Below are 15,279 nucleotides of genomic sequence, written 5' to 3'. Positions count from 1 at the left end.
ACTGGAGAGTTGGTCTCTGCTATTTCCATCATCCCCTTTGCAGGGGCATGTAATCGTCCTTTACAGACCAATGTCATCAGGAAACAAACAAGAACTACTAGATTTTGTCCTCTGGGTCATAATTAATACTTATCTCTAATGAAGCATTGGGCTTAACGTTTGACCCATGAAAAGCCCAACTGCTCATTCGGCGAACTCTCAGACGTCTTGCAGTTTATTTCCAACAGCTTAGTATTTCAGTACTTAATATGGGGTTAATCTCTGCAAACCTCAGAGATTTCTTTCCTTTCTTTATCTAGAACACTTAACAAAAATACCAACTAAAAGAATCTCAGTACCCATTCCGAGGTGTCCAACTTGTTAGCAATTTTCTCCATCCTAACAAGTGCCTATCGGTCCCTCCTTTTTGTTTTCTGGAAAAGGTTCATTTGGAGTCTTCTCCAAAAAGCCAAAAGCCTTCGTTTGGAGTCTTCTCCAAAAGCCTTCTGACCAGTACGTACCACATTTACACTGTGTCCTTCAAAGCTCAAGTAAAACTCACTTGGCTTCAGTAATTTATCTACATTTGCTTTTTTTTTTTTTTTTTAAATTTTATTTATTTATTTGACAGAGAGAAATCACAAGTAGATGGAGAGGCAGGCAGATAGAGAGAGAGGGAAGCAGACTCTCTGCTGAGCAGAGAGCCCGATGCGGGACTCGATCCCAGGACTCTGAGATCATGACCTGAGCTGAAGGCAGCAGCTCAACCAACTGAGCCACCCAGGCGCCCTACATTTGCTTTAATCGAGAATGAATTCCAACCAATTAGTGATATAAGTATGTGTGATTTTTCAGTTGTATCTAAACTATCCTGTGTACTTACTTTTGGATTTGCTGTTTGCTTTGAAAGACAGCTTGAGAGTGAGAATTTTCATGTGGCCTTTGTTAGTAAAGACAAATAGAAATTATTCACTCTTCTTTTTCTATTCTTTTTGTTGAATACTGTTCCTTTCAACTGTGATAATTTTCCTTGATTTTTAAAAAAAACATTTACTACCATGTTTTGAATATTATACAAAATAATCTTAGAATTACTTGGAAGTTTTGAAATGATACCTGACCATCTATCTGCAATACTTAGCAAGTATACTTATTCTTTTAACTATAACAGTTGTACTGGTTTCTGGAAAAGTACTTTTTCCGTATAACAGCCTTTTTTTTTTTTTTAACTTTCTCGATAAATCTTTCAGGGTTTGTTTGGTTTGTATATTCTAACCAAGCACGTAAAGATTTTCGGTCCTATAACATATGATTTTTGTTTGCAATAAGATTATGTCAAGTCCTTATAATTTCCAGTGTGTTAAATATAATAACTATTCCATTCAGGATTTTACATACTACCTCCATTTTATTCTAATGCTATTGCACAATTAAAAGTAAGTTTATTTGGATTTTTCTTATACCAAAGCATTGGATATATCATGCTCTAATTGTTTTATTTACTATTATGTAAGACTTTATTTTTTAATTTAAATTCAATTAGCCAACACTTACATAAGAATTTACATTAAAGGGATACATTTCCTATCTTCAAATCTATTCCTTATAATACCATGTTGAACTTTATATTGTTAAATGAATGTTAAGAAGTTATGGGCAATAAGTATTGTATTATCAAGTCTTAGTAGAAACTCTACCAGCATTACAATTTCTGAGCTGTATTTTCACAAAAAGATGGGCATTCCCAACAACTCACACGATCATATCAAAAGAATTTAATTCTAACTTCAAAGAGCATATAATACACAAGGAGTCTTTTTCCAAGATTATCAATCCATTGGTTGCTTTCCACTGACTAGTAGTGACATCTCTAATACTTTTTATTAAAGAGAGTGATTTATCTTACCTAAGTCACAGATAGAGATCCTTAAGAATTTTATGCATTATCTGTTACAGATTTAGCAGTACCCCAAATGAAAGAACTGTTCTAACATTTAGAATTATTGAACTAAACAAAAATGAAAATCGTTACATACCTGACAAATAGCAAATCCAACACCACTTGCGGAAATATTAACAGCAATTGGCTGAGCCACAGCAAGCTGAATGAAGATGGGGGGAAAAGTGAATAAGACTAATCTTCCATACCTCCATCTTTCTAGCAAGCACAGGATATCAGTGTCACCCCTCACTAGGAGTGTAAGCCATCTGTGAAAAGCTCTAAGAATTCACACAGCTTCCCATGTCAAAAGCCAACCAGGTAAGAGAGGTGAAGGCAGAGGAAGGGTCCACTCTCCACACCCCCCCACCTCTGCCTTTGAGAGAGGAGATAGGGCTGCCCTCCTAGAGGTGCAGAAGCAAGAGAGACAAGAAACAAAAGTCCTGGGGCGCCTGGGTGGCTCAGTGGGTTAAAGCCTCTGCCTTTGGCTCAGGTCATGATCTCAGGGTCCTGGGATTGAGCCTCACATCGGGCTCTCTGCTCAGCAGGGAGCTTGCTTCCCCCTCCCTCTGCCTGCCTCTCTACCTACTTATGATTTCTGTCAAATAAACAAAATCTTTAAAAAAAAGAAAAGAAAAAGAAACAAAAGTCCTCTCACTCCTCCATCTCCCTTAGTGCCTAATCCGACTGATCTGTTGGCCTTCCTATGAACACAGAGGCACATGATCAGGGACTAGGAGTCACACTACTCCTTTTCTTTTGCCACCAGCGCTCTTCCTCAGTTTCTAGCCCTGAAGTTATCACTTTCATCCATTACTCTCAGCTTCCCACAAGGTTAACCCCAGGAATAAAGTGGGTGTATGATAAGTCTTTATTCCATTTTAAAGTAAGAATTTAGTCCTGATTCTATCAATTCCCCTAAGAGGCCATGTGGTACAGCTGGAAAGAACACAGTCAGAAACACAGGTTCATATCCTAGCCCTGCTATTTCTCGCAACATGATCTTGAGCAAGTTACTTAACCTTCCTCAGCCTCAGTTTTATCATGTGCATGGTAGAGATGAAATATTTTCTTAGTGTTGGTTTGAGAAGCAAATGCAATAGTACATGTGAAGAAATCTGGCACACTGCCTGCAGAGCACAGGAACTCAGCAGGTGTTCACTCCTTTCCCAATATGATAGAGCCCGTATTTTCTCCTTTTCCAAATCTTTCCAAAGTTCCCATCCCCGGCTCTCCCCTCTTCCCCAGCTCAGCAAATTCAACCAAAGGAGGGCACTCCTTCCTCCCAGTCTCTTTACAGGGTTCTAGGAACAAGCTTCTGTTGAAGTTAACAGAATGGAAATAAATAATAAAACAACATTCCAGCATAAGGAATCACCTGCACATAATTGTAAATAACCACCCCCTTGTCCACACCTCTGATGTCTGGAGGAGAAAGCGGTTCTGTGTGTCAATCCGAAACTTTACAGGACTTGGTGAACTGGGCCCCGTCACAGTCACTTGGATGTTGGTCCTGTCTGTGTTCATTAGGGCTGCAAATTCAGATAGGGCCTTCAAGGCTACAACGGTGTCCTATTGAGGAAAGAAAAACATGTGTGCATACAAGCTTATATCAGTGTCACTGAAGAGTCTTTAAAGTGGGTAATTAGGAGACCTGCTATGTAGTCATCCACCCTCCTTGGGAGTGGAGTTCTCCTTTATTCATTTCTGAAGGTCCAAGACATACAGTACAGGAAAGGCTCGGAAAGTATCTGCTGACTGACACTGAGTATCTGCTCCATCAGTTACCACGCAGGAAAGATGGCCTGGATACATGGGGAACTAATTTTTCCCACATACATAGCACAGATGATGTTTACATCCGTGATGAGAAAAAGATGAAAATTAGTAACTTAGACCTTTGACTTACAGTACTAAATTTTTCAATTGCCAATTTTATGAAGTCATGAAGAAAGCAACCACCTACTTCCTTTAAAAAATTACATTTATATTTAAACTATATTTAGTTTAAAAAACGAAAAACTATCATCACTCACCTGGGTAGATGCAAAACCTCCCAAGCTATTTCTTTGGCTGCTGAGCCACCTCATAATTGGGATTCCCTCAGACACCTGATACTGCAGGAAGTGTGAGAGCAGCGCGTAGGCCGCAACCTCAATATCCAAGGAACGTGGCTGCCAGGATTCAGAAAGTTTAGGCTCTGATGATACCCAGAATTGCATGCCTCCTGTAAGAAACAAATGGTAATAGTCTGACCAATGGAGCAAAAATTTTATTTTATACCATTAAATATTCCTACACTGGTCCAAGTCCTACTTTACAACATATATATATATTTCCAAATATGAATATATTTATGCCATGCAAATATATGTGTATTCACAAACACAGACACATATGTAAACATGTACTTATAGGTCAGTTTCTAAACTAATGCAACTTATAAATTTTCATCCATTTCCTTGTATTTGAAGATATTTTGATGAAAATAATTTCCCAAGGGAAATTCCACATGTTTGGCTCAAAACTAAACAGCTATAAATAAAAGAAAAACATACTATACTCCAGAAGATAATGTACATAACTTTTCTGACCAGGCCATCCTAAAAATATTTTAGGACACATTAGAAAGAATCCCGTTCTGAGAATCTGCCATTAACCAGCTCTAATGTTCCCGGAAACCTCTCCTTTTTTTCATTATCTGAAATTTGGTGTTATAAGTTCAAAAATCCAAGCCCCGAAGGAAAAAAGAAAAAATGAAGGACCCTGGCCAGATCAACAATCTTCCTAGAGATATTCCTGTTACCCTCAGAGGAACATCTTACTGGGCGTCCCCACTCCCCGCTCAAATATTATTCTTTAGATGATCACACTCAGGTGGAATAATAACTACCACTTAAACAAGCAGAGAAGAAATATCAAGACCTACAGTCTCCAGGTAACAATCTAGTGCCCAGCACTGCAAAAGGCAGTAAAGATAATAAGAATGCAATCTAAATTACTGCTAAAAATAATGCAATGTTTTTTACAGTCTTAAAAAAAATCTCTAAGCACTTTCAACATTTATCCTTTCTTGAATTAACAAGGCTTCAAATCAGTGGACATTACTTATTTCTGCCCACTCATCCCCATCTCTGTCTACCCTTGTTTCTCTCACACGTGTGTGCACACGTGCACACAGACACACACACACCTTGATTCCAACCATAGAGGTCATCCGGGAAGTAGCAACACCTGCACTTTTTTTCTTGTTGTAGCCCATTTAAAAAAAAAAAAAATTAGGGCGCCTGGGTGGCTCAGTGGGTTAAGCCGCTGCCTTCGGCTCAGGTCATGATCTCAGGGTCCTGGGATTGAGTCCCGCATTGGGCTCTCTGCTCAGTACTTATAGGTCACTCTCTGCCTGCCTCTCCATCTCTCTGCCTGCCTCTCCATCTACTTGTGATCTCTCTCTGTCAAATAAATAAATAAAATCTTTAAAAAAAAAAGTCATCCAACTCACTAACAGCATTTTTCAGCATTTGCATTTCTACTAAATAGCATTTTAGTTCAAATTTTGAACATTTGCTAGTTGTTATTCCCATTTTATAGTTAGGAAAACTGAAGCTCAGAAAAGCAAGTAGCATTAGAATTTGAACCCAAGTCTCTCTACAACTTTTTGTCCTAATGACCACTCAAGGCCACCAAACCAGAAATGGTATCAAAGAGCTCAAAAGGTAACTGACATAAGGCAGAACATATCTAAAACAAGGAAACACACAAGCCCTGAAATTCTCTAGAAAACACAGGGAGAGCAGAAGCAGCCATGTCAGACTCATCTGATCTCATCTGCATTTCATTTATCATCCCATTCAGAAGAGGTAAATGTTATCAACTTCCTATCTGGCTTACAAAACTTTCTCACATACTTTGTATATTTCATAATGCATAGTAGTCTAACAATCTCAAACAACCCCATGCATTACCTTCTTGTTCTGCTCTCCAAGTCAGCATATTCAAAGCTTCCTTGGCTTTAGGGCTCCCCACGGATGACAGTGCATAAGTTATAAGAGCTAAAGTATAATTGTCTGAAATTCCTCTATTAAATTCAGACTCCAAAAAGTTGATAGACTCTTGCACATCAATATTAGGCTTGAAAAAAAAACATATGTTTTACTATACAAAGTAACCCATTACCACACATTTTTTAAACAAAAAGTATTTCCAAACATTCATTCAAAAAGTAATTTCAGTGTGTGTTTACGTATCTGACTTTGTCCTGAGCAATGGGAATCAAGGATGATCACTGACATTTAAAGATTTGCTATTCATTTTGAAAATAATACTGCATTTGAAAGAAAAATGAAGGAATCGTACCTATTTATAATTGCACCAAAAAGAAGAAGATACCTAGGAATAAACTTAACCAAAGAGGTGAAAGACATGTACTCTGAAAACTATAAAACACTGATGAAGAAAACACAAAGAAGTGGAAAGACATTCCATGCTCACATGGAGTAAAAGAACAAATAATGTTAAAATGTCCTCGCTACCCAAAAGCAATCTATATATTTAGTACAATCCCCATCAAAAGTACAATCCCTACCAACAGCATTTTTCACAGAGCTAGAACAAACAATCCGAAGATTTGTATGGAACCACAAAAGACCCCAAATAGCCAAAGCAATCTTGAAAAACAAAAGCAAATCTGGAGGCATCACAATTCCAGGCTTCAAGTTATATTACAAAACTGTAGTAATCAAAACAGTATGGTACTGGGGGCGCCTGGGTGGCTCAGTGGGTTGAAGCCTCTGCCTTCAGCTCAAGTCATGATCTCAAGTCCTGGGATCGAGCCCCGCATGGGACTCTCTGCTCAGCAGGAAGGCTGCTTCCTCCTCTCTCTCTGCCTGGTTGTGATCTCTCTCTCTGTCAAATAAATAAATAAAATCTTAAAAAAAAAAAAAAAACACAGTATGATACTGGTACAAAAATAGACACCTAGATCAACAGAAGAGAATACAAATCCCAGAAATAAACCAGCAATAACAATATGGTCAATTAATCTCCCCAAAGCAGTAAAGAATATCCAATGAGAAAAAGACAGTCTCTTTCACAAATGCTGTTGGGAAAACTGGACAACCACATGCAAAAGAATGAAAGTGAACCATACACAAAAATAAATTCAAAATTTATTAAAGACCTAAATGTGAGACCAGAAACCATAAAATCCTAGAAGAGAACAAAGGCAGTAATCTCTTTGACCTCGGCCGTAGGAACTTCTTTCTACATATGTTTCCTGAGGCAAGTGAAACAAAAGCAAAAATAAACTACTGGAGCTACATCAAAATAAAAAGCTTCCACAAACCAAAGAAATAATCAACAAAACTAAAAGGCAGCCTACAATCAGCAGCAGTTTTGAACATACTAAGAAGAGGGGACCTGGGTCTTCTAAGCTCTGGTGGTCAGGTGGCATCAATTTTTGTGATTGCCACATTGTTACAACAGAGGTTGTCCAAACTGGTACTGTTGACTGGGGACTTAGTGAGGGCAGGGAGCTGTGTAAGCACGTTTTATTTCACTTAATATTTATGACAGTCCAATGGGGTCAGATGCTATAGTTCCCCATGTAACGGGGCAGGAGTTGAGTCTCAGAGAGGGGAAGAGACTGGAAGTGAGCAGCCATTCTCTTCCCCAGAAAAAATGACTGAAACTGTCTTCAGCATCTCCCTAGCTTCTGTCTCTACCCCCAGTAGGAATTTCTCTCCACCAGTGGGTCTTAACCCATTGGAGTGGGAAGGGCTGTTAATTGAGGAAAAGCCTTCTGTAGAGTCAAGAAAATGCCAGGAGGGTGCTCATAAACCAACAAACCAGGACAGTCTGGACGTGGGGGGTTCTGATCTGAGACCACTCACATAAAATTAGCATCTCCGTTGGTGAGCAGGCCGCCCAGAATGTGGTTTCCTCTTGCAAGGTTGAAGACATTCTTCAGTGACCCCTGGAAGTCAGTTGTCTGCAGGGCAGAGAGAATGTTCGTACCAGGGAGTCCTTGTGTCAAAGCTGAAAAACATATCCACCCCCAAACCCCAACATTAGACATTTAGATGCCAAAGATTCTCAGATGTAGCCTTGACCTCTGAGCACTGTCCCATGTAGTCGCTACTTTATCATCTCTCATCTCGTCATTCCCTGGCCAGATGAGTGGGCCAGGCTCCAGCGAATGAGCAACCTGTGCTCGAGGCATGTGCTGGCCTGTGTGTGTGTGTGTGTGTGTCTGTGTGTGTGCACGTGCATGCGTGTACACAATGGAATATTACTCAGCCATAAAATAAAATGGAATCTTTCCATTTACAGTGACATGAATGAAGCCAGAAAGTGTTACGCTAAGTGAAGCAAGTCAGTCAGAGAAAGACAAATACCGTATGATTTCACTCATATGTAGAATCTAAGAAATAAAACAAATGAACGAAGAAGAAAAAAAGAGAGAGGCAAACCATTAGCAGACTCTTAAGTGTAGAGAACAAACTGATGGTCACCGGAGGGGAGGTGGCAGGAGGATGGGTGAAGCAGATGATGGGATTAAGGACTGCACTTGTCATGATGAGCACAGGGTGATGTATGGAAGTGTGGAATCACTATGGTTGTATACCCGAAACTAATATCACACTGTATGTTAACTACCCGGGATTTAAATAAAAAGAAAGAAAAGATTTTAAAAGGAAAGATTTAAAAACAAAGAAAAAACACTGCTTTTCAGTTTTTATGAGTAAATAGGCACCATTTCCTAGAAGGAATAAGAAATAAAAAGTAGAACATTTGCCAATGCTTCTACCACTGAATATCATGAACTTGGAGGTGAGCACAAAATATAGTTTGAGAAAAATATTATTCATATCTGATCTCATGTTTTGAACCTCTAAGCTTATGGGAAAGTTTATCTTCCATGTGTCTAAGACTGGACTAGGGAAACAGTAGGAGCTTACTATGAAGAATGGCTGTTTTTGATCATGTGAAATGTTGTTGCCATTAAAGCAGTAAAGGCATCAATCACTGAAACAGTTCTGAAGCAAAAATAAGTTCATTAGCATAACTTTCCATGCATACTCATTCTCATCCAGAATTCACGCCCCTTTAACATGATTTTTAGAGTGTGGGTATACTTTTGTACTAAATTAGCAGACATTGTCATCACTCCATGATATTTTAGAAATTAAAAAAAAATTCTTAAAAACCTAAATCTGCTAGCATACGTTCCCAAATTCTGAAGGATTTTCTGTCCCCTAAGAAACTAATCTTTTCAATGATAAATACATATTGATTTATCTTACCAATAGCAAGTATGCCATTTATACAAGAAAGCATTCTTAGTTATTCTGAAAGAGCAGGTTCATATTTTCATTCTCAGATTTTAGAATATGGTCACAAAGGCAAAGCAAAAAGGTACCCAAACTCAGACTTCAAATGTGATGTAAAATTGCAGAACTCTTTTGGTTTCCAGACACATTCTTGACTCATCAAGACGTAACTTGCTTGTGATTTCCCATCCATCATTTATTAAAGATTAAGTACCTGATACTTTTTATATCCCAGGAGAGAAGTCACAATATAAGCTGTAAGCGTTACTGGACTTTTATTGCCACCTTGAAGCTCACTGTGGATCACTCTTCCTGGCTCCCAAAATTCACCATTGGATTTCTGACGTCCTTTAAGCCACGTATATGTTCTGTGTAACACATTCTGATCAATATCTATGTAAGGATCAGCTTCAAGGAAACATCTTAAAACAAAAGCTGACAACCTAGGTGAAAAAAGGAGAAAAACTGCATAAAATACACTTTATAAAGTCCTCTAAATAACACTGAGCAAGAAAACACCAACAGTAACATTTCTCCCCAACCAAAAGACTCACAAAAGGATAATCATGGAAGAAGGAACAAAGGGATAAAAGGCAACAAGGAGGCAACATAAACATCTCAGCCGAGCTGGTAGACATGGTTCCCACTTGAGGATGGCCAAGAAATTCCAGGTCAACTTCTAAAATATCAGATTTGGAAAGGAATTTAGAAGTCATCTAATCCATGCGCCTCCCCCCTCACTATTTTATAAATTGAGAATTCAACACTCCAAAAGAATTAAATTGTCCAAGGTTATCATTTTTGGAGTGTTCTAGGTATTTACCAAGGAAGATCCCATTACACACTTGGCTTAGCCCTAAAGCCATGGATGAAGTACATATAGTTCACAGTCAAACTGTAGCACTCTTAACTAGAAAAAACGGATAATTTCTCTCCGGCAGGACAGGAGTCAGAAAATTACAGCTTGCAGACCAAATCTGTTTTGGGCAAATCTTGTCCTTGTGCCAAATCCAGCCTAGTGTCTGTTTACACGTGTGTCCCTTCCACTACCCTCCACTTGAGAATAGTTTGGGAAAGGAAGGGAAGAGAGGAAGGAAGGAAGGAAGGAAGGAAAAGGAAAGGAAAGAAGGAAGGAAGGAAGGAAGGAAGGAAAGGAGAGAAAGGAAGAAGAAGAAAAAGGAAAGGAAAGGGGGGGAGATAAGAAAGACAGACAGACGGACAGGAGGGGAATTAGATGCAACAGAGACTCTATGTGGCCTGCAATGCCTAACATATTTACTGTCAGACCTTTACAGAAAACGTTAGGCAATGCCTGCTACAGAACAATAAATATTTAGGTGAAAAGATCATCAAGCAATAAAACACTGAAACCTTTCTATTTATGGATCTATATCCTGACACAGGCCAAAAGAGAATTTGAAGTGAAGCCAATATGTCTCATTCTATGAACTGTTGAGGTGTGATAAATATTACTAGTATTCAGTAACAGCTGATCCTCTTTTACTTTGAGTATGCAGAGAAGTTCACTTTTCCACCCTTTTGAAGTTAAGGACGGCCATGTGACCTGCTCTGACAATGACTCAGTGAGGAGAAATGCTGCACCCAGGCTGAAGCTCCTAATTACCGGTGAGGGGTCCACCAGCTTTCTCTTCCCAGACTCGCGTAAGCCCGGAGCGTCCTGGGAAATGGGGTCTGCTGAGGAAGAACTACAGCGCCCCCCGCTGACCAATAGTGAACTTGCAGCATGAGCAAGAAAGAAGCTCTTGTTAAACTACTGAGATTAGGGGGTTGTTATCACCACGTGCCTTGTCCAACCTGACTGCTACAGTTAGTTAATCTTCTGGGTGAAATGAAGAACTGACAACAGTACAAGGAGAGAAAATAATCATCCAAAATCAGCCTCACAGAAATTCCATTCTGGAGGAAATCTGGTTGCTTATTACTTAATTCCATCACAGTTTTTCACAAAAAATAACCTTAAAGAAACCTATGTTGACTGTGTTAATACAAAATTTGTATTGATCATGTATAACTAAGAAAAAAACTATGTCGGGGTGCCTGGATGGTTCACTGAGTTAAATGTCCATGCACACTGGGCATGGAGCCTGCTTAAGATTCACTCTCCTCCCTCTCCCTCTGCCCCTCCACCCCTGCACTCGTGCTCTCTCTAAAAAAAAAAAAAAAAAAAAATTAAATTAAATAAACAACAACAAAAAAAAGCTATGTAATAATCACTCAGTATTTCTAACCAGTTTTTCTTGTCAACTGCACCATCATCATAAAGTATTTTTTATTACTTTTCCCACAAAAAAAGGATTTATAGCTTATCTTTTCTAAATAAAAACATTTTACTTGTTAGTGTTTTAAAACCATATTTAAAAAAGAAAATCTCCCTTAAAGACAGGCTATAGGAAAAGCAACCTATGAGCCCATATACATAGGGACACATCTGTCAGTTTCATGGCCATTTTGCCTGAATAAGAGCCCACTCCTGAAAGATTTGTTCTATTAGTAAAAAACACTTACCAAGTGGGGGTCCTTGGGTGGTTCAGTTGCATAAATGTCCGACTCTTGGTTTCAGTTCAGGTCATGATCTCAGAGTCTTGAGATCAAGTCCTGAGTCAGACTCCAAGCTTAGCGAGAAATCTGCTAAAGTTTCACTCTCTTTCCCCTTGTGCCCTTCCCCGGACTCACTGGCACTCTCTCACTCAAATAAATAAATAAATCTTAAAACAAAAACAAAAACACACTTACCAAGTGCTCCCGGAAGGGTCATCATTCCCAAAAGCACTGAAAGAGCCATCTTCCCTCTGATAGAGAAGTTCTCTCTGGTAACCTGTCAGACAAAAAGGGCACAGATGATCAATGTCATCACAACTTGAAATGAATGGAAGTTTCTAATCATGATTTCATATTACAGAAACATAAACAAAGAATGGGAAAGAAGATATTAAATCAGCAACTGATACTGAATATTTTCTATATTAAGTGCTGTGAGAGAGTAAAACTATCAAGACTTTTCAAGCAGAATGTGTAAAATAAGAACTGTGATAGCTCCAACTAAATTCAGAAAAATACCAAAACAGAGACAACAATTCTAGCCACTTAAAGAAGCAAACTGGTCTCTTGATTTTGGCTCAGGTCATGATCTCAGGGTTGTGAGAGCAAGTTAAGATTCTCTCTCCTGGGGCGCCTGGGTGGCTCAGTGGGTTAAGCTTCTGCCTTCGGCTCAGGTCATGATCTCAGGGTCCTGGGATCAAGCCCCGAGTTGGGTTCTCTGCTCAGTGGGGAGCCTGCTTCCTGCCCCCTGCCTGCCTGTCTGCTTACTTCTGAATAAAATCTTAAAAAAAAAAAAATTCTCTCTCCCTGCAGCAGCTCTTTCTACCTATCGGTCCTATCATTGTGCTTTAATAAAATCACCTTTTTGCACCACACACAAAAAAAAAAAGGTAGGGGGGGTGCCTGGGTGGCTCAATCAGTTAAGCATCTGCCTTCTGCTCAGGCCATGATCTTAGGGTCCTGGGATCAAGTCCTGCAACAGGCTTCCTGCTCAGCATAAAGTCTGCCTCTTCCTCTGACCCTCCCCACTGCTCATGCTCGTGTGTTCTCTCTCTCTCTCTGTCCCTCTCACAAAAATAAATAAATATATCTTTAAAAAAAAAAAAGATTCTCGGTCCCCATGTCCCTCCCCAAACTCGTGCTCTAAATAAATAAATAAATAATTTAAAAGTAACAAACTAAAGGCCAAGTTTTATTTAACTTTGTAGGGTTGACTACAATAGTTTCCATGCTTAATCATCTAAAATTGTTTGCTACCTAAGAAAAATGCTATCTAGAGTATCAAAATCAAAGTTTTGGGCTAAAATAAAAAGTAAAACTAATTTCTATTTTTAGGCCAGCAACAGAATGGGAAAATTGTTAAATAATCTAAGACAACAGCTTTAAAATATTTTGGCAATGGCCAACTGAAGTAAACCAAAGAACCAACCTGTCTGCCACCACATCAATTCCAAATTCTCAAAAAAAAAAAAAAGAGAAGAAGCCAGCAATGGTAATGAAGTCTCACCTTAGAAGTAAATTGAGAAGGGGGTTAAGGCTCATATAGTGACTTTAATAAAAGCAAATGTTTCATATTTGCAAATAAATGGCTGCAAATAAGGCAGGTGTTTCATATCTGAAAAGCAATGGACGTAGTAGGTCTCAAAGACCAATGACTGAGATCACAAGAAGATTCACCAAACAACCCACAACAAACTAAGCTGCTAAAAATGAAATTGAAATATCAATAATTAATCATTAGAAAGCAAGCAGAAGAAAAAGTGAAAAGTTGTTCCAACACAAGGCATTATCAATGATTCTCTGGTAACCAAGAAGTATTCCTGAAAATCACAAGATTCTAGTATAGGCAGGTGACATCACACAGTATGAACTTTGCAGCATGGTCACATAAAGCCTGGCAACCATAAGCATTTACAAAATGTTGAATTCAATCTCTAGTAAACTCTAGGAACAAAAAAAGTTTTACTCTATGAATACCACATTTTAGAAGCATCAATAACTATAAGAAATTAATTCATATTTAACTAACAAAACATGAGCACTGATGGTTTAAAATTACAGTTGATCTGCTCTTGCCATGTCCCAAACTTTCCTCCTTAAGCCCTTCCCCAGAAACTCCAGATCTAATTAAAGCTGCAATAAGACAAAGCATGTAAAAAACAAGACACTGTGTCATGGTGATCTTTAAGACCTACAGGAAAAGAAATATAAAAAAAGAAAGAAAGAAAGAAATATAAACAACATTTAGGTGATGTCAGAATTCTGCTTTAATTTAAAGAATGGGGCTATAATCTTGATATTTAAAATTGAAATATTATGGTACAATAATTAAATATCAAATCTTGATCCAACGGTGATTGTATGTCAGGAACTGTTCAAAACCCTTTCACATGTATGAACCCAGGTAATTCTCACAACTCTAGGATGTAAAGGCTATTTAGAGATAACATCATCAGAGATGAGGACACTGGAACTCACAACACACCAAGTGCAGGGTCATGCAGTTGGGAGGTATTGAAGCCAGAAACTAGTCAACTTCCGTAACCAGACATAGCCAAGGTCTAGGTCTCCAAAGCTGCTGTTTCCCGCTAACTCACAGAGCTCCTTCAGTTAATGTATGAAAAGTCCTCAGCACAGAGCACAGCACCTTTTACATGGCAAGCCCTCAGTAAAAAGAGGTATCACTCCATACCACAGGCATGGGCTTTCTAACTCCCAATTTTTAAGAAAATATGTAATAAATAGGACCATAAAAAATTATTTTAAACTTTTCCATGGCAAAACACAGGATAATGCTAATTAGAAGAAAATATGTGCCACACACAGAAAAATGGCTAATGTCCCTAATATTAACATATAAATTATATATATTTATATATTACTACTACATGGCTATACATATACTTATATAAAGTACCTTTTAAGTTTAGAAAAAAAGAGTAAAATCCTATAAGAAAGAAAATGGACAAACGACAAGAAACATTTCACAAATGAAACCAAGGGAGATGGACTTCAATATATGGAAAAATGTTCAACTTCATAATAAGTGCAATGCAAATTAAAACTACACTGAGATACCATTTCTCACCCATCCTGTTAGCAAAGATTCACGTCTGACCACCCATTCTGTTGGGAAGGCTGTAAAAACACCAATACCTTGTTCGATGCTAGAGGGAACTCAGAACAGTACAAGTGCTATGTAAGGGAGTGTCTATGTCTTTTGACCCAATAATCCAACTTTAAGGATTCTACCCTGAAGATATATCTCTAACAATATATAAAAAAAATGTATGCAGAAGATGATAAGATTATGCACTGCAGCATTATTTGTAATTGCAAAAGTACTGGAAGTACCTAAATGCCCCCAGATTGGAAACTGGTTGAGTAAACTGTGGTGCATAAACAAGTGGAGACTATGCAAGTGTGAAAAAAATGAGGATGTTGAAAGAAGATGGGATTGGGAGGGAGACAAAA

At 38.5% G+C, this 15,279-nt stretch overlaps 1 protein-coding gene across 2 annotated transcripts in view; it reads right to left on the bottom strand.

The window, feature by feature from the left end:
* Positions 1-15,279, bottom strand: part of CD109 (CD109 molecule) — a 138,294-nt gene that overhangs the window by 14,867 nt on the left and 108,148 nt on the right. For both annotated transcript variants that reach the window (XM_059178469.1, XM_059178468.1), the window contains exons 24-29: positions 12,001-12,082; positions 9,461-9,689; positions 5,881-6,046; positions 3,955-4,145; positions 3,335-3,490; positions 2,016-2,081 (exon numbers count right to left, since the gene is read on the bottom strand). In XM_059178469.1, the coding sequence (XP_059034452.1) occupies positions 2,016-2,081; positions 3,335-3,490; positions 3,955-4,145; positions 5,881-6,046; positions 9,461-9,689; positions 12,001-12,082 (890 nt within the window). The remainder of the gene's footprint in view (positions 1-2,015; positions 2,082-3,334; positions 3,491-3,954; positions 4,146-5,880; positions 6,047-9,460; positions 9,690-12,000; positions 12,083-15,279) is intronic.

This window comes from Mustela lutreola, chromosome 6 (assembly GCF_030435805.1).
Source record: "Mustela lutreola isolate mMusLut2 chromosome 6, mMusLut2.pri, whole genome shotgun sequence".
In the NCBI taxonomy this organism is placed as follows: domain Eukaryota; kingdom Metazoa; phylum Chordata; class Mammalia; order Carnivora; family Mustelidae; genus Mustela; species Mustela lutreola.
The sequence above is the reverse complement of the archived record's forward strand: the minus strand, read 5'-3'. Positions and strand labels throughout refer to the sequence as shown.